A 25,146-nucleotide genomic window follows, 5' to 3' on the forward strand; every position below is an offset into this window, starting at 1 on the left:
GATTAAGAGTGTGAGCTCCATGTGGGAGAGGGACTATGTCCAACCTGATTAACTTGTATCTACCCCAGTGCTTAAAATAGTGCTTGGCAAATAGTAAGCACTTAACAAGTACCATAATTATTATTATTAATGATAATTAATCATAATAATAACCCTGATGTCCTTGCCCTCCCCCCACCGCAGGCCCTCTAGCAGGAGCTCTTGCCCAGCCCCTACCCAGTGAGGAAGGAAGTGGGCAATGGTGGGGTTCAGGCCCTTTATTAGGGAGCAAGGAGGGAGTGGGGGGAAGGAAGAGGTTGGCTTCAGTAGGGAGGATCGGAGTAGTGGGGAGGGGGTGGGAGGAAGGCCCACCGCTGGCTACTCTTCTTCCTCCTCGGTGGGAGGGCGGGTCCTCTTGAAGAAGCCGACCTGGAGGACGAGACAGTGGGTCACGAGAGGCCCCTGCCCTCTGCCCGGACCGCCCCTCGCCAACCCAATCGCCCGCATCCTCCCCTCTCCCTCCACCTCTCCCCCTCAACAAAGGTGGCATTTGTTAAGCACTTACTACGTGCCAAGCATTGTACTATGCTCTAGGATCGATACTAGCAAATTGGGTCGGACACAGCCCTGTTCCACAAGGGGCGCACGGTCTTAATCCTCATTTGACAGATGAGGTAACTGAGGCCCAGAGAAGTGAAGCCACTTGCCCAAAGTCACACAGCAGAAAAGTGGCGGAGCGGGGATTAGAACCCACGCCCTTCTGACGTCCAGGCCCGGGCTCAATCTATTAGGCTATGCTGCTTCTCCATCTGCTCCCCCCTGACACTTTCATCTCTCTCTGTCCCTCCATTTGTCCCCCACCTCCACCCCTCTCCCCACCCTTCCATCCGACCCCCCTCCCCTGGCCCCCAGCTCACCTTCCACATGGCCAGGATGGTGAGGGCCAGCAGCAGCAGCCCCCCGAGCACGCCCACCACCACCCACCAGGTGGGAATCTCCCACTCCTCCACATTCACCCGCAGCAGATAGGTCTCCACCTGCGGTGGGGGGACAAGGGGAGGAGGGGTACCCAGCTGGGTCAGGACCACCCTGGGCCCCAGACCGGACCCCACCACCCTCAGGTTTCAGCAGCCCCGCCCCCAAGTCCCCGGCGCTTTGCTGAAGACAAACCAGGGCCTCTCCAGTGGGCAGCTTCTGGGCCGGCACAGAGTAGGGCAGGGTGGAGACGTTGAACCAGGCCTTGGACTGGAGCACAAACTGGTCCAGGGGCCGCTGGTGGGCAGAGGGACAGAGGGGCAATGGAGTTGGAAGAGCCCTGTTGTCCCCCTGCACCCCAAGAGGGGACACACACACGCACACTAAGAGCACTTATGAGCACTTAATAATAATAACAATAATAATAATGTTGGTATTTGTTAAGCGCTTACTACGTGCCGAGCACTGTTCTAAGCGCTGGGGTAGACACAGGGGAATCAGGTTGTCCCACGTGGGGCTCACAGTCTTAATCCCCATTTTACAGATGAGGGAACTGAGGCACAGAGAAGTTAAGTGACTTGCCCAAAGTCACACAGCCGACAAATGGCTGAGCCGGGATTCGAACCCATGAACTCTGACTCCAAAGCCCGTGCTCTTTCCACTGAGCCACGAGCACTTCTTAAGCACTTACTAGGTGCCAAGCACTGCTCTAAGCGCTGGGGTGGATACAAGCTAATCTGGTTGGACACAGCCCCTATCCAAGGTGGGGCTCACAGTCTTAATCCCCAATTTCCAGATGAGGTAACTGAGGCCTGGAGAAGTTTGTTCATTCATTCATTCAATTGTATTTATTGAGTGCTTACTGTATGCAGAGCGCTGTATTAAGCGCTTGGGAGAAGACAATACAACAATATATACATTCCCTGCCCACAACGAGTTTACAGTCTATAGTCTAGAAGTGACTTGCCCAAGGATACGAAGCAGACGTGGGGGAGCCGGGATTAGAACTCTTCTGACTCCCAGGTCGGTGCTCTATCCACAAAACCACGCTACACATTCACGCCAACATATGGGCACCCCCGGACAGGCCCTACCCCCACCCCACCACCACCACGGCCTCTCCCAGGAGCCCCTAGGTCGGAAGGGAGGGTACCTTGTCCAGATGGACCATCCACAGGGCCGTGTTCACCGTGATCATGACCCGCTGTGCCCGGTCCAGCTGTGCCAACTCACAACGGATCTGGGTACACGGGGCCTCCCCGCAGCTCTGCCAAGGACACCAGTGGCTTTCACTCCCAGTGCCCCCCTGCAACACTCCCCCTCGCCCTAGTCCTCCTCTCCCCTGGCCCCCTCCCCGACTTCCTGGAGTGTGGAGCCAGGGGAAAAATGGAAGGCCCACCCCCTTTAAATCAGACATACCACCACCCATCCTCAAAGCCCTACTAAAATCACACCTCCTCCAAAAGTAAAAATAATAATAATAGTGTATTGGTTAAGCACTTACTGTGTACCAGGCACTGTACTAACCGCTGGGAAGGATCCAAGCAAACAGGGTTGGACACCATCCCTGTCCCACATGGGGCTCACAGTCCTGATCCCCCTTCCCCTCCCCTCTGCACTGTGCTCATTTGCTCATTTGTATATATCTTTATTACCCTTTTTATTTTGTTAATGAGGTGTACATCCCCTTGATTCCATTTATTGCTATTGTTTTTGTCTGTCTCCCCCGACTAGACTGTAAGCCCGTCAGTGGGCAGGGATTATCTCTATCTGTTGCCTAATTGTACATTCCAAGTGCTTAGTACAGTGCTCTGCACATAGTAAGTGCTCAATAAATACTATTGAATGAATGAATGAATGAGGAAGCCTTCCCTGACTAACCTCTCATTTCTCCACCCTAGCCTCCCTTCCTTCTGCCTCACCTCTGCACTGGAGTCTGAACCCCCTAGAATAATAATAATAATAATTAATTGTGGTACTTGTTAAGCACTTATTATGTGCCAAATACTGTTCTACACACTCAACTAGGACACAGTCCTGTCCACATGGGGCTCACACTCTTAATCACCACTTTACAGATGAGGGAACTGAGGCCCAGAGACATTAAGTGACTTGCGCAAGGTCACACAGCAGGCATCTGGTGGAGCCGGGATTAGAACCCAGGTCCTTGTGACTCCCAGGCCCGCAGTCTATCTACTAAGCCACGCTGCTTCCCCTAAACACTTTGATACTCATCCCACCGGGACCCCCAGAGTGCTGACTCTATATTCTTTTATTCTGCCATTCCCCTACCTGTCATTCATTTTAATGCCTGTCTCCCCATCTAGTCTGTAAATTCCTTGGGGGCAGAGATCTTGGCTGCCCTCTCTATGATACTCTCCCAAGTGCTTAACACAATGCTCTGCACACAGAAAGTGCTCATTAAATACAACTGATTGACTGATGGGTCCGTTTGGTTTATAATAACAGTGATGGCATTTGTTAAGGGCTTACTATGTGCCAAGTGCTGTTCTAAGCACGGGGAGGATACAAGGTTATTAGGTTGTCCCACGTGGGGCTCACAGTCTTAATCCCCATTTTACAGATGAGGTCACTGAGGTACAGAGAATTTAAGTGACTTGCCCAAGATCACACAGCTGGCAAGTGGTTTTATGGTATTTGTTAAGCACTTACTACTGTGAAGTACTGTTCTAAGAGCTGGAATAGATACAAGTTTAACAGGTTGGACCCAGTTTCTGTCCACACGGGGCTCACGGTCAGTCAGTCAGTCAGACTATCGTATTTATTGAACGCTACTGCATGCAGAACACTGTACTAAGCGCTGGGGAGAGTACAATAGAACAATATCACAGAGACATTCCCTGCCCACAGTGAGTTTAGAATCTACAGGGGGAGGCAGACATTATAATAGAAATAAAGAAATGATAGATATGTGTGTTAGTGATGTGGGGTTGGTGGGGGGGGACGAATAAAAGGAGCAAGTCAGAGAGACGCAGAAGGGTGCGGGAGTCGAAGGGATTGTGAATGTAAAGTTTTGGGGGTGACGAGGGAGAGAGCCAGAGACCCTCCCTGCCAATGGCTCCCCCTAAGCTGTAACCCCTGGAGTCTTCTGCTGTAGCGGGGGTGGGATGCGAGGTCCAGCGGGCTGTGGGGGTGGTGGGGACGGGACTCACCAAGGTGATAGACTCCGAGGTAAGGAGTGGCGTGGAGGGAGCCTCCCGCTTTTCTCGCTCGGGGGCCACTTGGTCACTGTCGGAGGTCAGGGTGGGCATCTTGGAGACCAGCTGCGGGGGGCAGAAGAAGGAGGGAGGGGGTGATTCAGGGCCAGGGCAGCCAGGCCCCTCCCCCACAGCGCCCTAACCCCCTGCACCCCACTGCCGCTCATAATAATAATAATGATGATGATGGTACTTGTTAAATGCTTACTCTATGTCCGGCACTGTTCTAAGCACTGGGATGGATACAAGTTAATCAGGTTGGACAAGGTCCATGTCCCACGTAGGGCTCACACTCTTAATCCCCATTTTCCCAGTGAGGGAACTGAGGCCCAGAGAAGTGAAGTGACTCACCCAAGGTCACCCAGCAGACATATGGCGGAGCCGGTATTCGAACGCAAGTCTTTCTGACTCCCAGGCCCAAGCTCTGCTCCCCTACCCGTCCGTCCCCAGCCCCCGTCCCCCCGGCCCCCCGGCCCATCTTGTCTCACCCCGAGGGGGTCGGGGGCCGGGTGGGTGGTGCATTGGAGGCCATCCTGGGTCTTCACCTCCAGCACGTACAAGACGTCCCCCTCTTGTGAGCGGCTGGGGAAGTTTAGGAGCAGCAGTAGCCCACTGACCGACCCTGGGCCCTTGTTGTGGACCTAGAGTCGTGGACAGCCGGAGCTGGTCAGCAGGAGCAGGAGCAAGGGAGGAGGCTGAAAGTTCTGTCTAAAGTCTAACCGCAATCCCCCCCTGCTGTAATACAGGCTGGGGTTCGGGATGGGGAAGGGACAAAGAGGGCCCGGAAGGGAAGGGAAGAAGAGGAGGGTCCCAACGGGGGAGGGAGGAAGAGGGGGTTCGGATGGGGAAGGGAAGACTCCGGGATAGATCTAGGGGGTCTGGATGGGGCAGTGGTCTGCGTGTGTTGGGTCGGACGGGGGGCAGACTGGCACATCGAGACAGGAGTGGGGCTAGAAAGAGGAAGAGGAGATGGGCCTGCGAGGGAGCTGGAGGCACGGGGGTGCAGTGGGGGAGGGAAGTAGGAGTAACTCCCCCCAGGGAGGGGTCGGGGGGGTGGTCGAGAGAGAGAGCTGGGTTCGGGTTAGCAGAACTTTGGCTGCTCACGTACACGCAGATGTGTGCACGCTATGTATGCATATGTGAGGGAGGTGGGGGATATATTTATTCTATCGTATTTATTGAGCTCTTGCTGTGTGCAGATCACTGTACTAAGCTCTTGGGAGAGGACAATACAACAATAAATAGACACAGTTCCTGCCCTCAACGAGCTTACAGTCTGTGGGGGGAGACCAACGTTAATAGAAATAAATAAATGACGTTACAGATATGCTGTGGGGCTGGGATGAACAAAGGGAGAAAGTCAGGGCGATGCAGGAGTGGGAGAAGAAGAAAGGGGTGTGGGGAGGGGGGGTGGGGGGGTGTTGTGGGTACCCTGTGCCCCGCCGTAGGCACTGTACCTCAAAGGTGTGCTCCACCTTGGGTCCCAGGTCTTGGAGCTTCCATCTCTCTTCTGGGGCTTCCCCCAGGGTGGGCGGAAGCACCAAGGAGAGTGGAAGGGAATTCCTGGTCGGGGGCAGGGGGAGATCCAGCTGAGTCCCCTGCCCACTTTTCCATTTCTGGTCCTCACCCACACCACCCGTTCTCCTAAGATCCATCCCACCCCCTTCTCCAGCTCGGCCAGTGATCCCCGACCCCCGAGGCGATCCCCGGCTCACCCCCACAGCTCCACGGTGGCGGCAGCCTGGATGGCAACGTCCAGCTCTACGGGGGCGCTTGTCGGGTTCTGGCTGTTCTTGCTGCAAAGGGAAGGCGGCTGGGGAGGCTGGGGCCGGGGGTGGTACTGGGGCAGGGGGTAACCCACCCAAAAGCTTCTGTCCCGGATTTCACTCCGCGTCCCACCTCCCCTCTGCACGGCCCAAACTGGGGCAGTAACCAGGGAGAGGGGTGGAGGTAGCAGGTCTGTATTGCAGCAGGAGGGATTGGGGTGAGACTTTAGACAGAACGGTCTACACGAGAGTAATCTGGACCGGAGGGAGGGCGGGGGCCAGGCAGCCTTTTGAAGTTCCCCCCCAGCCCAAGGGCTTGTCAGTGAGTCAGTCGGCCAATCAATCGTATTTATTAAGCGCTTACTGTGTACTGAGCACTGTACTAAGAGCTTGGGAGAGTATGATAGAACAAGAAACCGACACATTTCCTGCCCCAATGAACTTACAGTCTAGGAGGGGAGACAGACAATAATAGAGATAAATAAGATATGGACATAAGGGCTGTGGAGCTGGGAGGGGGGATTGATAAAGGGAGCAAGTCAGGGCGACGCAGAAGGGAGTGGGAGAAGAGGAAAGGAGACCTCAGTCAGGGAAGGCCTCTTGGAGGAGATGGGCCCTCAATAAGGCTTTGAAGGGGCAGGGAACAACCCATCCAAAAGCTGCTGTCCTGGATACCACTCCAGGCCCCACCTCCCCTCTGCACAGTCCAAACTGGGGCAGCAAGCCGGGAGAGGGGTGGAGGTAGCAGGCCTGTATCGCAGCAGGACGGATTGGGGTTAGACTTTAGCCAGAACTTTCGGATTGCGAGTGATCCAGCTTGGAGGGAGGGGGAGGATCAGGCAGCCTTTTATAATTCCCACCCAGCCCAAGGGCCAGTGATTCTGTGAGGCAGGGTGCGGGTGGGGGATTCCAGGGGAACGGGACCCCGGTTTGAGGGCGGGGGCACCTCCATACCTCGTCAGCTGCAGCCAGAACGTGGCCCTGTCTCCAGCATCCTCCAGGTTGCTGACGCTCACCAGCATGGACACGGCCATCTGTAATAATAATGTTCACATTTGTTAAGCACTTACTATGTGCAGAGCACTGTTCTAAGCACCGGGGTAGATTTACAGGGTAATCAGATTGTCTCACCTGAGGCTCACAGTCTTAATCCCCATTTTACAGATGAGGGAACTGAAGCACAGAGAAGTTAAGTGACTTGCCCACAGTCACACAGCTGACAAGTGGCGGAGCCGGGATTCAAACCCATGACCTCTGACTCTGTACCGGGTGGGGGGCGGGGGCTTGAGGCTGCCCACAAGGGAGGGGGCACCACCCTCATCCAGGAATGCCCGGCAGGCAGCCAGCCAGAGCCCTAAACCTTCCCAGCTCTGCTTCCTGAAAGATCCAACTCAAATTTTCTCCTGCCCTTCAAAGTGCTTACTATATGCCAGGCAATGCACTGAATATAATAATAAAACCAATAATAATGGTATTTGTTAAGCGCTTACTGTGTGTCAAGTTGTTTTAAGCACTGGGGTAGATAAAAGCTAACCAGGTTGGACACAGTCCCTGTCCCACAGGCTCACAGTCTTCATCCCCATTTTACAGATGAGGTAACTGAGGCCCGGAGGAAAAAAAAATTGGTATTTGTTAAGCGCTTACTATGTGCCAAGCACTGTTCTAAGCGCTGGGTAGATACAAGATAATCAGGTTGTCCCATGTGGGGCTCACAATCTTTAATCCCCATTTTACAGATGAGGTAACTGAGGCCCGGAGGAAAAAAAAATTGGTATTTGTTAAGCGCTTACTATGTGCCAAGCACTGTTCTAAGAGCTGGGTAGATACAAGATAATCAGGTTGTCCCACTTGGGGCTCACAGTCTTTAATCCCCATTTTCCAGATGAGGTAACTGAGGCACAGAGAAGTTTACTGACTTGCCCAAAGTCACACAACTGATAAGTGGCAGAGCTGGGATTAGAACCCACGGCCTCTGACTCCCAAGTCCGGGCTTGTTCCACTGAGCCACGCTGCTTCCCCTAAAGTGAAGTAACTTGTCCAAGGTCACACGGCAGACGCGGGACGGAGCTGGGATTAGAATCCAGGTCCTTCGGACTCCCAGGCCTGGGCTCTATCCACTGAGCCATGCTGCTTCTCCTACCCCGGCCGCTCCCCCCACAGCTCCCACCCTCCACTTGTGCCCCTCCCCAACTCCCCCCAGCCCCTCCCCCGAGGCCACTTCTCCAGTGGGCACCCACTCACCCTGACCTCCTTCTTCATGGGGTTACCCAGCTCACACAGCACCAGCCGAGATTCATTCTCCTTCTTCTGGCTACAGATGAGCTTCTCAAAGCCCTAGATGGGGCAGCGTTGTGGGAGAGGGAGGGTGCTTGTCACAGCGTGTGGGGCAGGGTTGTGGGGCGGGGAGGGGGGTGTCAGCGATGCGGAACACGGTTGTGTGCGGCAGGGGTGTGGGGGGCAGGGTTGTGCAGCAGCGGTGTGTGAGGCAGGCTTGTAGGACAGGGGTGTTTGTGTCAGGTTGTGGAGCAGGTTTGTGTGGCAGGATTTCATTCATTCAATCGTATTTATTGAGCACTTACTGAGTACAGAGCACTGTACTAAGCGCTTGGGAGAGGACAATATAACAATAAATTGACACATTTCCTGCCCAAATGGGGCAGTGTCATGTGCCAGGAAGACTGGGACCAGGCGACTAAAATGGGCAGCGTGGGGCTCGGAGATGGAGGTGAGGTCATGCTCTGTGTTTGTAGTTGTACCGTACTCTCCCTAGCGCTTAGTACAGTGCTTTGCACGCAGTAAGCGCTCAATAAATACGATTGAATGAATGAATGCTCCCCGGGTGGGGTTGGGCCTGGCCCAGGAAAGTTTAGCTGGCACACCCGGGAGTCCCGAGGGGGACGGGCGACCCCCCGAGAACACAGGGGACGGGGCAGGGCTTGGGGGAGATTGGATCCCGGCCCTCGCCAGGGCCCCGCTGGTCTTACCTGCAGGGTGGTGGTCGCCCGCATGAAGTGGGCGCTGGGCGGCAGCCTCACGGCCAGCTCCGCCTCGTAGGCCCCTTCGCCCTCGTTGGCGGCGTCCACCTGCAGCTCCAGCATGTTATCCGCCCCCACCAGGAGGGGACCGCCAGACCTGGGGTGCAGCGGGGCCGGGAGACGGGCCGGCCCACCAACCGGCAGTCGGTGGGCGGACGCGCGGACGGGTGGGTGGGCGGGCACGCAGAATAATGATAATAATAATTATGGTATTTGTTAAGTGCTTACTATGTGCCGAGCACTATTCTAAGAGCTGAAGGGAGGAAGCTCGTTGTGAACAGGGAAAGCGTCTGTTTATTATTCTATTGTACTCTCCCAAATGTTTAGTACGGCGATGATGATTGATGATGATGATTATGGTATTTGTTAAGCGCTTAACTATGTGCCAGGCACTGCTGGGGTGGACACAAGCAGATTGGGTTGGACGCAGTCCCTGTCCCACATGGGGCTCACAGTCTCAATTCCCATTTTCCAGATGAGGTCACTGAGGACCAGAGAAGTGAAGTGACTTGCCCAAAGTCACCGAGCTGACAAGTGGTGGAGTCGCGATTAGAACCCATGACCTCTGACTCCCAAACCCGGGCTCTTTCCACTGACCCACACTGCTTCTCTGCTGTGCTGCTCGGTGCACAGCAGGCGCTCAATAAGTACGATTGAATGAATGAATGAGGCACAGAGGGTTGGATAGAGCCCAGGCCTGAGAGTCAGAAGGGCCTAGGTTCTAATCCCAGCTCTGCCACTTGTTTGCTGTGTGACCTTGGGCAAGTCACTTCACTTCTCTGAGCTTCAGTTCCCTCATCTGTATAATGGGGATTAAGACTGTAAACCCTGTGTGTGGGGCAGGCACTGTGTCCAACCTGATTATCTTGTAGCTACCCCAGTGCTTAGTACATGCCTGGTACATAGTAAGTGCCTAACAAATACCATAATAATAATAATTATATTTATGGGACGGGATCAGGGTCCAGGGTGCAGTCAGGGCCGGGGTCAAGGACAGGTCTGGGGTGTGGGACCGGTCTGGGGAGGGGGTCGGGGTCAGGGGTCAGGGGGTGGGAGAGGGGTCGAGATTGGGGTCGGGGCTTACACTTTGGCCAGGAGCTGGAGCTGGGGCACGCAGACATTGTCCTCCCCGCAGTCCAGCACGATGCGAGTCTGGGGGGGATGAGGAGTGGGGATAGGGGAGTCACAGCGGAGCTCGAGAGGGGCCCACCTCCCCGGACCCACCCCCTGGCCTGCCCCCACCCCCACCTGCTCCTGCACATATGTGTCTCCGTGCAGCACGGGGGGCAGCGGGAGGGTCCGGTCCACGTCTCCCAGCGTCAGGTTCAGGCTCAGCACGATAGGACTCAATTTATCCCGGAACTCAGCCTCGTCCTGGGGGAGGGGGGGTCAGACTGTAAACTCACTGTGGACAGGGAATATATCTGTTCATTGCTCTACTGTCTTCGCCCAAGCGCTTAGTACAGTGCTCCACACACGGTAAGCGCTCAATAAATACGCTGACTGAATGAATGAACTTCTCTGGGCCTCAGTTACCTCATCTGTAAAATGGGGATTAAGACAGGGCTCAGGTCAGGGGATCCCCTTCCCCATCCCCAGCTCCCCCAGGTCCCTCTAGACTGTGAGCTCGTTGTGGGCAGGGACTGTGTCGCTCACATTGTTAATAATAAGAATAATTGTGGTATTTAGCACCTACTATGCGCCAAGCACTATACTAAGTGCTGGGGTGGATAAGATAATCATAATAATAATAATTGGGTTGGACACAGTCACTGTCCCATGTGGGACTCACAGTCTCAAGCTTAGAACAGTCCTAGACTCATAATAAGTGCTTAATAATAATTATTATTTGAATTATGTGCTTACTTTTTTAAGTTTTTAAGCGCTTACTATGTGCCAGGCACTGTACTAAGCACTGGGGTGGATACAAGCAAATCGGGTTGGACACAGTCCCTGTCCCAAGTGGGGCTCACGGTCTCCATCCCCATTTTCCAGATGAGGTCACTGAGGCCCAGAGAAATGAGCCCGTTGTTGGGTAGGGATTGTCTCTATCTGTTGCCGAATTGTACTTTCCAAGAGCTCAGCGCAGTGCTCCGCACACAGTAAGCGCTCAATAAACACGATTGAAGTAAAGTGACTTTTCCAAGGTCCCACAGCAGACATGTGGCGGAGTCAGGATCGGAACCCATGACCCTCTGACTCCCAGGCCGGGACTCTACAACCACACCATGCTGCTTCTGGCTACTGTCCTCTCCCAAGCACTTAGTACAGTGTTTTGCACACAGTAAGCACCCAATAAATAAAATAATTATTATCAACAACAATTAATAATAATAATAATAAATATGATGGACTGACTGGTCCACTGAAGGCAACATGAGGTGAACTCGTGCCCCGATAATAATAATAATAATGTTGGTATTTGTTAAGCGCTTACTATGTGCAGAGCACTGTTCTAAGCGCTGGGGTAGACACAACGGAATCAGGTTGTCCCACGTGGGGCTCACGGTCTTCATCCCCATTTTCCAGATGAGGTAACTGAGGCACAGAGAAGTGACGTGACTTGCCCAGGGTCACACAGCTGACAAGTGGCAGAGCCGGGATTAGAACCCACGACCTGTGACACCCAAGCCCGGGGTCTTGCCACTGAGCTACGGTGCTTCAGGCCCTGCCCCAGCACCCCTAAACCCGCACCCTGAGGAAGGCGATGATGTTGTGGGAGCCGGGTTCCAGGTCCGGGTTCAGTTCCAGCATCGCCGAGGTGCCGCCCGCCTGCCCCTGCCGGGCGTCCAGCAGCAGCACCCGCCGACCCTGACGCGGCTTCTGACGGTCCAGCTGCACCTCGGCCCTCAGACCTGCCGGGGAGTAGGGGCGGCATGGATCCCCCTCCCTCCTTCCTCCCCTCCCCCCCGTCATCAGGTTGTTAATTAATTAATTATGGTATTTGTTAAGCGCTCACTATGTGCCAGGCACTCTTCTAAGAGCTGGGGTAGGTACAAGGTAATCGGGTTGGACGCAGTCCCTGTCCCACTTAGGACCCACGGTCTTAATCTCCATCTCACAAATGAGGCCGCTGAGGCACAGAGCCGTGAAAGGACTTGCCCAAGGTCACACAGCAGACAAGTTGTAGGGAGGAGATTAGAACACAGTTCTTTCTGACTCCCAGGCCGGGCCTCTATCCACTAGGCTTAGCTTTTTCTCCTTTCTCCCTCGGCCCTTTTCCGGGTGCAAAAAGAGGCAGAGAGTTGGGGTCCCCGGACACGCCGCCCTCTACCCCCGGCACCAGGGCCCCCTGGCTCCACCACTCACCCTGGGCAGGGAATGTGGCTGTTCGTTATTATACTGTACTCTCCCAAGCACTTGTACAGTGCTCTGCACACAGTAAGCGCTCAATAAGTACCATTGACCGACGGACTCACCCAGTTTCTTGGGAATGTCGTAGCCTGAGACGTTCACGTACAACTGGATAGTGAAACTGCGTGGGGAGGAGGGGGTGGGAGTGAGGACAGGGATTTCCAGGACAAGACCTGCTCCCTCTCCTGGTCTTCCCAAGCCGCCCCCTCGCACCCTGTTTAACTCCCCCCAGGACCCCCTCTTCTCCCCTCCCCCTCCTCACCAGCTGACAGCAAGCTTGGTCTGGGGCAAGACACAATCCTTCTTATCTGGGTTCAGGACATCTGGAACCAACAGCCGGGCTTCGATCACCACCACCGGCTGAGCCCTGGGAGGGTGGGAGGGAGTGGCGAGGATGTGCCAGCTGGGCAGAGGGCCAGCCTGTCCCCCATAAGCACTTAGTACAGTGCTCTGCACACCGTAAGCGCTCAATAAATATGACTGAATGACTGAATAATAATAATGGTATTGGTTAATAATAATAATGATAGTGTTGGTATTTGTTAAGCGCTTACTATGTGCAGAACACTGTTCTAAGTGCTGGGGTAGATACAGGGTAATCAGGTTGTCCCATGCGAGGCTCACATTTAATCCCCATTTTACAGATGAGGTAACTGAGGCACAGAGAAGTTAAGTGACTTGCCCACAGTCCCACAGCTGACAAGTGGCGGATCCGGAATTCAAACCCATGACTTCGGACTCCCAAGCCCGAGCTCTTTCCACTGAGCCAAGCTGCTTCTCTAAGCACTGCCCTGGCACTGTACTAAATGCTGGGATGGATATAAGCAAATCAAGTTGGACACTGTCCCTGGCTCATGTGGGGCTCCCAGTCACAATGGATAGAGTCAGAAGTTCATGGGTTCTAATCCCGGTTCCGCCACCTGTCTGCTATGTGACCTGGGGAAAGTCACTTCACCTCTCTGGGCCTCAGTTACTTCATCTGGAAAATGGCGATTAAGAGTGTGCGCCCCATATGGGACAGGGACTGTGTCCAACCTGACTACCTTGGATCTACCCCAGCGCTTGAAACTGTGCTTGGCACATAGTAAGCCCTTAACAAGTGTCATAATTATTATTTTACAGATGAAGTGAAGAGAAGTGAAGTGACTGGTCCAGGGCCACACAACAGACAAGTGGCAGATCCGGGATTAGAACCCATGACCTTCTGACTCCGAGGCCCACGCGCTATTCACTACACCAGGCTGCTTCTCCCCTGCCCCATGGCAGACCCCAACCTCCCCCTCCTGCCCCACCTTGGGGGCAGTTTCCCCCCTCCTCCTGCCCATCTCTGTCTTGGGACCAGAGCCCTCGACCCCACTCACCTGTACACAGCCACCTGGTTGGCCCCAAAGGCTCCCACCAGCAAGTCTGTGGGCACAGGGGGCAGGTCAAAGCCGAAGAACCCCACACCCGCCTATCGGACCGCCCGGAGCCCTGGCGGAGCCCGACGGCCCCAGGGACTCTAAAGAGTCAGTTCTTTGTGGACAGGGAATGTGCCTGTTTACTCCCAAGCGCTTAGTACAGCGCTCTGCGACGGAATACGATGGAATGAATAAATGAATGCTGGGCACCTGTAGCCTAAGACTGTGGGCTTTGCGGGGAGAAGGGAGTGAGGCCTGGCAGGTTGGTTTGGATGCTAAACTTGGGCAGGGGGGAAGGGGCCTGACAGGCTGGTTTGGGTGCTCAGCTGGGGGCAGGGTGGAAATATCTTTAACCCAGCATTAGTGGTGGTCTGGGGTGGGTACCCGGGTATCCGTTGCCGTCAATGTCGGTGGCTCCTCGGAGGGCGAAGCCGAAGGCGGATCCTCGGGGGAAGGGGCTGTCTAGGGCTTGGGAAGGCTGGGCCTCCAGTCCGTCGCTCGAGCCCCGGAACACGTAAACCCGGCCCAGTCCCTCAGGCCCACCGAATGGCGCTCCCACGGCCACATCTGTGAGGGAGGGAGGTGGGCAGGGGGACCCCTCTTAGACCGGCCTCCAACCCCGAGACCCCTGCCCAGTGTCCTGGGAGGCTGGCGGTGTGGGTGGGCAGGGGCTGCATCTAGACTGACTCCTTCCTTGAGACCCTCGCCCAGAGTCCTAGGAAGCTATGGGTGGGCAGAGGGGCATGTAGACTGGGTCCTCCCTCCTTCAACCCCATGACCCCCACCCACAGTGCTGGGAGGCTAGAAGAGGGGGTGCCTAGGTGCCCTTAGATCAGCCTTTCTCCCCCCCAACTCCAAAACCCCTGCCCAGAGTCCGGGAGGCTAGAGGTGGGGGTTGGGCAGAGGTGCATTTAGACCGGCCCCTCCCTCCTCCGACCCCGAGACCCTCGCCCCACAGTACTGGGAGTTTGAGGGACCCCCACCCAGAGTTTTAGCAGATTAAGGGAACAGATTTAGAACAGCCCCACCCTCTCATCTCCCACCCATCCCCGGAACCCCCCGCCCAGAGTCCTGGCGGGCTGGCACAGATCTGGGCCCACCTGGAGCGCTCACCATTGAACCCGTCTCGGTCCAGGTCGCCCAGCGGGGCGATGGCGGAGCCGAAGCGTCCGTAGACCTCGCTGCCCATGAGGAGCTGGTCGGGGGTCCCCAAGGTGGGGATGGCCCGGCGCTGTAGAAATACGGAGACCCTCCCCACCTCCGCCAGCTTCCGGTCCGCCCGCCGCTCCATGTACAGCGGGGCTCCCACCAGCAGGTCATCCCTCCTGCCGGCCGCGGTCATCGCGGGCACCATTAGGCCGAGGCTCCCTCACTCTGACCCTGCCCTTCCCTGCCTCGGCTGTGCCCTGGTTCTATCCCGGCCTTGACTCAGAGAGGGGGTGGAGGGGCTCCCTGGGGGCTTGTAGGTATGTCACGGCCAGGGTGGGCTACCAGATGTAGGCCCTGGCCCCCCAGGGAGGCTCCAAACCAGCCCCCCCAGGATGGGCAGGAGGAAAGTGGGCAGGAGTAGGGGCAGAAGCAGGGAAGGGTAGGGGCAGGGACGAGGCAGGGGTAGGAAAAGGGAGAGGTGGGCACAGCCCTTTCCCTGGCACTGACCCCCTCTCACCTGTCTCCGTTGACATCAGTCACGGCCACTGTGTGTCCAAAGTAAGATGCCACCTGTCACCGCAGAGCCGAGAGTCAATGTGGGCCGCTGTCCCTGAGCGCGCCAAGCCTCAACCCCCATGCTACCCACTCAGAGGGGGCTCAGGCCCTCCCCAGCCCTCCCCACGACCCCGCCTCTTCCCAGAGCCCTGCTCACCTCCATAGCCTCGCCCCACTCCACATCCCAGCTCCCTCACCAGTCCCCAACAGCCCCACCCCTTCATAATAATAATTACAATGATAATAGTGGTATATGTTAAGCGCTTAGTATGTGCCAGGCACTGCTTTAAGCGTTGAAGTAGGTATGAGATAATCGGATTGGACACAGTCCTTTTCCTACATGGGGTTCACAGTCTTCCTCCCCATTTTACAGATGAGGAAACTGAGGCCCAGAGAAGTGAAGTTACTCACCCAAGGTCACCCAGCAGACAACTGGCGGAGCAGGGATTAAAACCCAGGTCCTTCTGACTCCCAGGCCCGGGCTCTAGCCACCAGGCCATATTGCTTCCACCTCTCCCCAGAGCTCCGCCCAGATCCACGGCCTCTCCTCTCCCCTTAACCATAGCATGGCTCAGTGGAAAGAGCATGGTCTTGGGAGTCAGAGGTCGTGGGTTCTAATTCTGGTTCTGCCACTTGTCAACTGTGTGACTTCAGGCAAGTCACTTAACTTCTCTGGGCCTCAGTTACCTCACCTGTAGAATGGGGATTAAGACTGTGAGCCCCACATGGGACAACCTGATGACCTTGTATCTACCTCAGCATCTAGAACAGTGCTTGGCACATAGTAAGTGCTTAACAAATACCCTTATTATTATTATTATGAGTATTATTATAGCCCTGCTCCAATCCCACGGCCCCGGCCGCTCAGGCCCCACGCTACCTGGTCTCCCTGCAGCCGGTACAGGACATGATACTTCATATTGAGGACCTCCACCTGTGCTCGAGGACATGAAGTCATCCCGATGGGCGAGGACGGGGGGCTCCCCCGGTCCCGTCGCCCCCCAACCTCCGCCCCGCCGCAGGATGGGGTGAGGGTCCTCAATGCCGGGAAGCCCGGCCTCCTGGCCTCGGGCCGTGGAGCAGGGGCCTGGAGAGGATTAGGGAGGGGGGAGCCACGGGAGAACCGGGTAAGGAGGGGGTGAGGGTGGGATTCGGGGGTCTCGACTCACCGCCCCCTTGGTGGTGCTCCAGTTGGGGACTCCGAGCACGATCTCTGGAGGAGAAGTACCCCCGCCCTCCTTGGTGAGTGACTTTCACCCTGCGTCCCCCTACCTGCTAGGCCCTGGGGGTACTGACAGGCAGGGCACTGACCTCTAGGCCCCCTCCTCTGCACTCCACCAAGGCGGTCCCACCCTCTGCCCCTGCTCCCACCCCAGCACCCCAGGGGGAGGTGGCGACCAGAGCGTGGCATCTGAAGCCCCCTCCCCTTCCCGCCTCACCTGGGGTTTGGGGATCATCGTCAAACTCGCCCACCGTCACCGAGTAGCCTGTGTGGGCAGGGTGCCAGGTGAGCCGGTACCCAGGGTGGGCAGGAGGCGCACGGGGCCAGCAGGGACCAAGGCATCTGGGGCGGGGCAGCCAGAGGGGCAGGGGTGCCGGGGCGGGGGGGCAGACAAAGGGCAGGGCACTAGGAAACCAGCCGGGGGGGAGATGGCAGGTGAAGGGGACAGAAGGGGGCATTTTCCTGTTTTCTCCAGGACTTGCAGCCGGTGCCTCCCAGGCCTTTTTCTCTCTGGTCCAAGCTGGGCCAGTTATCCCTGGGCCCATGCTGCCCTGTCTGCCCAGATGGCACCGACCACAGTCCAAAGAGACTGGTCTGCCCTGGGCCGGGTCCCTGGGCCCTAGAGGTTGTGGCCACCAGGCCTGCTCCAGCCTTGCCACAGACGCCAGAGTGCAGGGCGGGGACCTTCTGCCAAACCCCGTCACCTGCAGCTTCCAGCCCCCTCCCCATCTCTCCCAGCCCTCACCTCCCTCCAACCTACACCCTGCAGCCTCTAGCCCCCTTCCCACCTCTCCCAAGCCCTCACCACCTTCCCATCTCCCCAGCAGCCTCCAGCCCCCTCCCCATTTCTCCTGAGCTCTCATAATAATAATGTTGGTATTTGTTTAGCGCTTACTATGTGCAGAACACTGTTCTAAGCGCTGGGGTAGATACAGGGTAATTAGGTTGTCACACATGAGGCTCACAGTCCTAATCCCCATTTTACAGATGAGGTAACTGAGGCACAGAGAAGTTAAGTGACTTGCCCAGAGTCACACAGCTAACAAATGGCAGATTCAGGATTCGAACCCATGACCTCTGACGCCCAAGCCCGTGCTCTTTCCACTGAGCCGCGCTGCTTCTCATCCCCTTCCCATCCCTGGGGTCTCCTCCCTGAATCCCCAGAGATCATTCCCATTTCCCTAAACCTGTGGCCCCGGGGCCTCTCCCACCATTAGGCCCTTTTATCCCCTTCTTCTGGTAATTTTTCCGTGTCCAAACCAGCCCTACAGACCAGGACCAGCACTAAAATTTCAGGGCTGTCCATGGCGACCAGGTCACCGGTCACCTCCCCTGACCCGTATCACCTTCTTCCTATGCGGCTCTGCACCAGGGTGCTGCCCCTCTCGACCTCTCCTTCCCTGCTCTCTTGATAGGTCTCACGCTGCTCCAATGCCCAGTGCCAGTGGGAGCCTCCAGCCTGCGCTGGTATTAATTCCTCTGCTCCCTGCCCCTCTGCTTTGGCATTCCCCACCTGGACTCCTCACCTCCCATCCTTGCCCTCTCCCCTTTCTCCCGGGATGATTATCAGCCACCTGTGCCCTTTCCATTATGCCCCCTCTCCCACCAACCTCCAAGCCATGCCCCTCCGCCTGCTGCTAGAGCTCCCGGCTCGGCCCTCTCGTCCCATCCCCTGCCTCTCCCCGTTGCCACCTGCCTAGATCTCTGCCTCGGGCCCCCATCTGCTTCCCTGACGCTGGCATCCTCTAGCTTCGGCCCATGGGGAACACTTGTTCCCAACCCGATTTGCTTATATCCAACGCAGGGCTCAGTCTAGTGCCTGGCACATAGCGCTTAACCAGAATTAACCATATCATAATCATCATTATTATTATTACCTGTATGACCTCGGTTAGTCTCTGGTAACCACCTCCCCACCCCTGGCTCAAGTATCCTCCCCGACCCCACTTACTCCCCCGAGGGAGGCAGCCTCCTTTCCATTCCCACCTCCTCATCCTTTCCCCTGTCCGGAATGCCGTCCCCGGCAACTTCCCAACTCTCTGTTCCTTGAAAGAGTGGCTGGAAATTCCACCTCCTCCAGGAAGGCTTCCCTGATTGCTGCCCCCAACCTTCTGGCTTCCTGGGCACACGGGGTATCTTGCCCTCAGCCGGCTGCAGCTGGTTTGAAGACTTTTGTGGTTTTCACCCTGACAGTTCTGGGGCCCTGACCTCTCTCAGGGTTTGCACAGGCCCCATCCCCCAGTCTCAGGGCTCGACCAGCTGTGGGTGGGGGCGGTGATGACATGCGGAGAAGGAGCTGGGGGGAGAGAGGGGGAAGGGGAAGAGAAGAGAAGTGGCTACCTCGGTAGGCATCTTTATACTCCCATTGAAATAAGTCCTCTGTGAGTTTCTGGGAGGGGACGGTCCACAGCAGATTGGCGGGATTGTAGCTGGAGATGATTTTGGTGAGCGGAGCCTGGGCCAGGAGACCTGAGTGGGGAGAGAGGAAGTTGGGTCGGGGGAGGCAGAGGTGGAGCAAATGGGGTTCAGAGAAATCAAGAGAGTGGGGCAGGGTTGGGGCTGAGGGAATGAAGCATCTTGGCCTAGTGGCTAGAGATTGGGCCTGGGAGTCAGAAGAACCTGGGTTCTAATCCCTGCTCCATCACTTGTCTGTTGTGAGACCTTGGGTGAGTCACTTCACTTCTCTGGGCCTCAGTTTCCCCATCTGTAAATTGGAGATTAGGACTGTGGCCCACTGGGGGACGGGGACTGTGTCCAACCTGCTTAGTTTGGATCTACCCCAGCGCTTAGAACAGTGCGTGACACATAGTAAGTGCTCAATAAATACGAATGACTGACTGACCTGGACCAGGAAGGAGGGGTGGCGGAAACGGAGAGGGAAGGCTGAGCACCTACCGGTGAAGTAGTAGCCGCCCGGGGCACCGGCCAGGAGCTCTCCGGCCTGAAAGGGAAATTGAGGCTGAGCCCACAGGCCCTCACTCTCTACATCCCCCAGCCCCAGGTAACCCCACCCATCCCCAGGCACCCCCATCCAGCCTCAGGTACCCCCATCCATCCCCGAGCACCCCCATCCAACTCCGAACACTCACCTGGGTGATGGCCAAACTGAACCCCACTTGACAGTAGCGCCGGTCATTCATGTATATTGAGATCTGGGAGCAGGGTCAAGCGGTGAGTGGGGGAAAGGACCGGGGAGGGGGGATGTTTTGGGGGCGGGGGGAAATGGAGATGGGGGAAATGGGCAGGGGGCCGGGGGAAGGGACAGATTAAAAGGGACAGCGACTTAGTTAAGGCCAAAGGGAAGGGTAAATTTGGGGAAGACTTGGATCACTTTGGGGGGTGGAAGCATCTCCAGGGGGTGGGACCAGATGAGGGAAGGGGAGCAGGGCCTGGACAAGGGGAGCAGAGGGGCGGGGACATTGGGGGGACAGAGGCCATTGCGGGACGGGGCCCTTGGTGGTCGTGGCCCGGGGACAGAGGGGCGGGGTGTGGGGAGCGGAGGGGCGGTGTCTGTGGTGGGGCGAGGTGTGGGGGGCAGAGGGGTTGTAGCTCGTGATGAGCGCGGCCCTGAAGGCAGAGGGGCGGGATGTGCTTTGTTTTGTTTTATTTTCCTGTCTGTCTCCCCCTTCTAGACTGTGAGCCCGTTGTCGGGTAGGAATTGTCCCTATCTGCTGCCCAGCTGTACTTTCCCAGCGCTTAGTACAGTGCTCTGCACATAGTAAGCGCTCAATAAATATTATTGAATGAACCCATTGTCGGGTAGGGATTGTCCCTATCTGCTGCCCAGTTGTACTTTCCCAGCGCTTAGTACAGTGCTCTGCACATAGAAAGCGCTCAATAAATACTAATGAATGAACCCATTGTCGGGTAGGGATTGTCCCTATCTGCTGCCCAGTTGTACTTTACAAGTGCTTAGTACAGTGCTCTGCACATAGTAAGGGCTCAATAAATACTATTGAATGAAACCGTTGTCGGGTAGGGATTGTCCCTATCTGTTGCCCAGCTGTACTTTCCCAGCGCTTAGTACAGTGCTCTGCACATAGAAAGCGCTCAATCAATACTAATGAATGAATAATAATAATAATAATGTTGGTATTTGTTGAGCGCTTACTATGTGCAGAGCACTGTTCTAAGCGCTGGGGTAGACATAGGGGAATCAGGTTGTCCCACGTGGGGCTCCCAGTCTTAATCCCCATTTTACAGATGAGGGAACTGAGGCACTGAGAAGTTAAGTGACTTAGTAATAATAATAATAATAATGATGGTATTTGTTAAGCGTTTACTATGTGCCAAGCACTGTTCTAAGCGCTGGGGGAGGAGGGGGAATACATGGTGATCAGGTTGTCCCACGTGGAGCTCACAGTCTTCATCCCCATTTTACAGATGAGGGAACTGAAGCCCAGAGAAGTGAAGTGACTTGCCTAAAGTCACACCGCTGACAAGCGGTGGAGTCGGGATTCGAACCCATGACTTCTGACTTCCACACCCGGGCTCTTTCCACTGAGCCACGCTGCTTCGGGGGGTTGTGGGGAGCAGAGGGGCGAGGCCATGGAGGCAGGGGGCGTGGCCACAGGGAGGGGGCGTGAGAAGCAGCGTGGCTTAGTGGAAAGAGCCCGGGCTTGGGAGTCACAGGTCATGGGTTCTAATCCCGCACCCGCCACTTATCACCTGTGTGACTTCGGGCCTCAGTGACCTCATCTGGAAAATGGGGATGAAGACTGTGAGCCCCACGTGGGACCACCTGCTCACCTTGTATCCCCCACCCCCCAGCGCTTAAACAGTGCTTTGCACACAGTAAGCGCTTAACCAATACCATCATCTTCATAGAGAAGCAGCGTGGCTCAGTGGAAAGAGCCCGGGCTTGGGAGCCCGAGGTCATGAGTTCGAATTCCGACTCTGCCACTTGTCAGCTGTGTGACTGTGGGCGAGTCACTTGACTTCTAGCTGCCTCCGTGACCTCATCTTGACTTCTAGGTGCCTCAGAGGTCACGAGTTCGAATCCCGACTCTGCCACTTGTCAGCTGTGTGACTGTGGGCGAGTCACTTCACTTCTAGGTGCCCCCGTGACCTCATCTTGACTTCGAGTTCCCTCAGTGCCCTCATCTGTAAAATGGGGATGAAGACTGTGAGCCCCACGTGGGACCACCTGCTCAATTTAGATCCCCCCCAGCGCTTAGAACGGTGCTTGGCACCTAGTGAGCGCTTCACAAATACCATCCTCCTCATCAGGGGGAGGGGGGTGTGGGCTCCGGGGTCAGCTCTGCCACTTGTCAGCTGTGTGACTGTGGGCAAGTCACTTCACTTCTCTGGGCCTCAGTTCCCTCATCTGGAAAATGGGGATGACAACTGTGAACCCCACGTGGGACGACCTGATTCCCCTGTGTCTACCCCAGCGCTTAGAACAGTGCTCTGCACATAGTAAGCGCTTAACAAATACCAACATTATTATTATTATTATTAGGGCGGGGGTGGTCTCGGGGGGCGCGGCCCGCGGCTCACGTTGACGTAGTGCTCGTTCATCAGCTTGTCCCGGCAGGGCGAGAACTCGGCCCAGGAGCCGTTGGCGCTCTGGTCCACGAAGCAGGTGCCCACGGGCGTCTCCCCGGCCTCCCCGATCCCGTCCTGGGCGTTCCAGTGCTGCAGGGGGGCGCAGGCCTGCGGGCCCCGCCGGGCCGGGGTCACCCCCCTCCCCCGGCCCCCAATGGGGGGTCCTCCCCCCTCCCCCAGCCCTGCTCCGTCCCCCCTTGCCCACCACGACGGTGCCCTTCCAGCTGGCGACGGACGAACCGAACCCCTGCCGGCCCTTGAAGGTCCTGAGGATGACGGAGTCCATCTGGCCGGTCTGGTCCTCTGCCGGGGGGCGAGGAGGAGGAGGGGGCGGGTTGAGCGGGCTGGGGAGGGGGAGGGGGAGAGGAGGGCATCCCTTCCTTCCCTCCCTCCCCGCCTTCTTCCTCTGGGCCGGGCCGGGGTCAGTCCCGCGGGTGCCCGGGTGCCCCCGGGCTGGCGACTCACCGAAATTCGCCTTTATGGGGCTGCAGAGCGCTCCGCCGGGTGCCCAGGGGCACAGGTAGACGCCTCCCGTCTCCTCGTCCTGGCGCCCCACGTCCAGGGGGGCTCCCACCACCAGGCCCAGGCTGCGGGGTTCACACGCCCACCCCCTGGGTACTCGTGCCATCCCCTCCCCACAGCTCTCCTACATGTCTATTGCTCTATTTATTAATGATATGCAATCCCCACTCTGCCACTCGTCAGTTGGGTGACTGTGGACAAGTCACTTCTCTGGGCCTCAGTTCCCTCATCTGGAAAATGGGGATTAACTGGGAGCCTCACGTGGGACCACCTGATTACCCTGTATCTCCCCTAGCACTTAGAAGAGTGCTCTGCACATAGTAAACGCTTAATACCAACATATATTTATATATCTATGATTCTATTTATTTATATATATATATCTATGGTTCTGTTGATCTCTTTTGACGCTATTGATGCCTGTCTACTTGTTTAGTTTTATTATTAATAATAATAATGTTGGTATTTGTTAAGCGCTTACTAGGGGCAGAGCACTGTTCTAAACGCTGGGGAGATACAGGGTGATCGGGTTGTCCCACGTGAAGCTCACAGTCTTAATCCCCGTTTTACAGATGAGGTCACTGAGGCCCAGTGAAGTGACTTGCCCACAGTCACACAGCTGACACGTAGCAGAGCCGGAATTCGAACCCATGACCTCTGGCTCCCAAGCCCCGGCTCTTTCCACTGAACCACGCTGCTTTTGTTGTCTGTCTCCCCCTTCTAGACTGTGAGCCCGTTGTTGGGTAGGGACTGTCTCTATCTGTTGCCCAATTGTACATTCCGAGCGCTTAGTCCAGTGCTCTGCACTCAGTAAGCTCTTGATAAATACCATTAAATTAATGAATCAACCCGCCGGAGTCACCCCCATTTCCTCGCTCGCCAACTACACCTAATAATAATAATAATGTTGGTATTTGTTAATCGCTTACGATGTGCAGGGCACTGTTCTAAGCGCTGGGGGAGATACAGGGTAATCAGGTTGTCCCACGTGGGGCTCACAGTCTTAATCCCTATTTTCCAGATGAGGCAACTGAGGCACAGAGAAGTTAAGTGACTTGCCCACAGTCACATAGCTGACAAGTGGCAGAGCCGGGATTCGACCCCATGACCTCTGACTCCCACCCAGACACCCCCCACTCCCAACACCCCCCCAGAGAGACCCCGTCCCCTCCCCACAGAGCCGCCAGACCCCCCATCTCTTACCACAACACTCCCCCAGAGACACCCCCCCACCCAAGAGAGACCCCGTCCCTCCCCCCCACTGGCCCGGACAAGGCCGGACTGACCTCATGCCCTCCCCTGCCCTCGCCCGGACAAGGCCGGTCCCCAAGAGCCCCGGGTGCCCACCCCGGGTGCCCTCCTGACCCCAAGTGTCGATCGTGGTGGAAATCCAGCGCGAAGCCAAAGTGACTCTTGCTGGGTCCGGCGTAGAGCGTGGGCTTCGTGGCCTGCAGGTTCATGGCCCGGGCTGGAAGCAGCAGCGTCAGGAGCCCCCACAAGGTGGGCAGGGACCCCCAGGGCAGGGCGGGGAGCGGGCACCGAGCTGCGGCCTCCATGGTCCAGCCTTGGGCTCTCCTGTGGGCCCGGCCCGAGGGAGGCAGCTTCGACCGCACCCGTCCCTTCCTGGACTCCCCTCCCCCGGGTCCCGAGGAAGGAGGTGACTTGGCTCCCGAAGCCACAGGGCAACCACAGAGCTATGACAGGGCGAGGGGCAGGCCCCAGCTTTCTCCTCGGCCCCCCGGAACCCCTTTGCACAGGGCAGATAAGGGCCCAGCGGGCAGCGTATCGGGCTAGCCCCTTCCTTCCCCTCCCAACACCCTCACCTCGACATCCCGCTGCGGGGCAGCTGGGCCCCCCGGCCCGGAGCGCTTCGGGAGGCGCAGTGTGCCAACCGGAGTTGCCCTAGGCACGGCGTGCCACTTGTCGCACATGCGGCGTGCTTAGGGGGCAATGCGTGTCAGGGGTGCCACATCTCACGGTTGCGTTCGCCATCTCCCTCTCCAGGTCTGGGACACACACCGGGGGAGGGCCGGGGAGCTGGATGGCCAGTCCCTAACGGCCAGGGTGGGTGTCCGGCACCCAGTCGGCCCCAGCGTCCTGTTGCCACTGTGCCCCCAATTGCCCGGTTCCACGGCCTCAATAACAGGGGTGTCGGTACCTGCGTGCATAGTGGATAGGCCCGGGCCTGGGAGTCAGAAGGACGTGGGTTCTAATTCCCACTCAGCCACGTCTGCCGGGTGACCTTGGGCAAATCATTTCACTTCTCTGGGCCTGTTCCCTCATCTGTAAAATGGGGAATGAGTGTGAGCCCCTTGTGGGACAGGGCCTGTGTCCAACTTGACTTGTACGTAGTCACCCAGTGTTTAAAACACTGCTCGGCACATTAGTGCTTAACAAGTACCATAATAATAAACAAACCTTGCT

General features: G+C 56.6%; 1 protein-coding gene across 2 annotated transcripts; it reads right to left on the bottom strand.

Annotated features, from left to right (window-relative positions):
* Positions 1 to 242: 242 nt before the first annotated feature.
* ITGA2B (integrin subunit alpha 2b) lies at positions 243 to 24,424 on the bottom strand. 2 transcript variants are annotated; one of them, XM_029075069.2, is made up of 30 exons: positions 24,088 to 24,424; positions 22,666 to 22,787; positions 22,406 to 22,503; positions 22,153 to 22,308; positions 19,743 to 19,805; positions 19,549 to 19,594; positions 18,994 to 19,122; positions 16,871 to 16,918; positions 16,601 to 16,644; positions 16,312 to 16,320; positions 15,394 to 15,446; positions 14,841 to 15,052; positions 14,112 to 14,294; positions 13,689 to 13,734; positions 12,590 to 12,694; positions 12,393 to 12,448; positions 11,668 to 11,828; positions 10,222 to 10,347; positions 10,058 to 10,125; positions 8,923 to 9,070; positions 8,180 to 8,272; positions 6,893 to 6,972; positions 5,888 to 5,968; positions 5,630 to 5,735; positions 4,661 to 4,813; positions 4,128 to 4,238; positions 2,108 to 2,221; positions 1,150 to 1,251; positions 897 to 1,016; positions 243 to 408 (listed from the first exon to the last, which is right to left on the bottom strand). In XM_029075069.2, the coding sequence occupies exons 1-30, from the start codon at positions 24,276 to 24,278 to the stop codon at positions 358 to 360; spliced, it is 3,075 nt and encodes a 1,024-aa protein (XP_028930902.1). In that variant the 5' UTR covers positions 24,279 to 24,424; the 3' UTR covers positions 243 to 357. The 2 variants fall into 2 exon arrangements, with proteins under 2 accessions (XP_028930902.1, XP_028930901.1); XM_029075068.2 differs by having other exon boundaries at positions 16,312 to 16,365.
* Between the last annotated feature and the right edge of the window lie 722 nt (positions 24,425 to 25,146).

Source organism: Ornithorhynchus anatinus, chromosome 11, assembly GCF_004115215.2.
Source record: "Ornithorhynchus anatinus isolate Pmale09 chromosome 11, mOrnAna1.pri.v4, whole genome shotgun sequence".
Lineage (NCBI taxonomy): Eukaryota > Metazoa > Chordata > Mammalia > Monotremata > Ornithorhynchidae > Ornithorhynchus > Ornithorhynchus anatinus.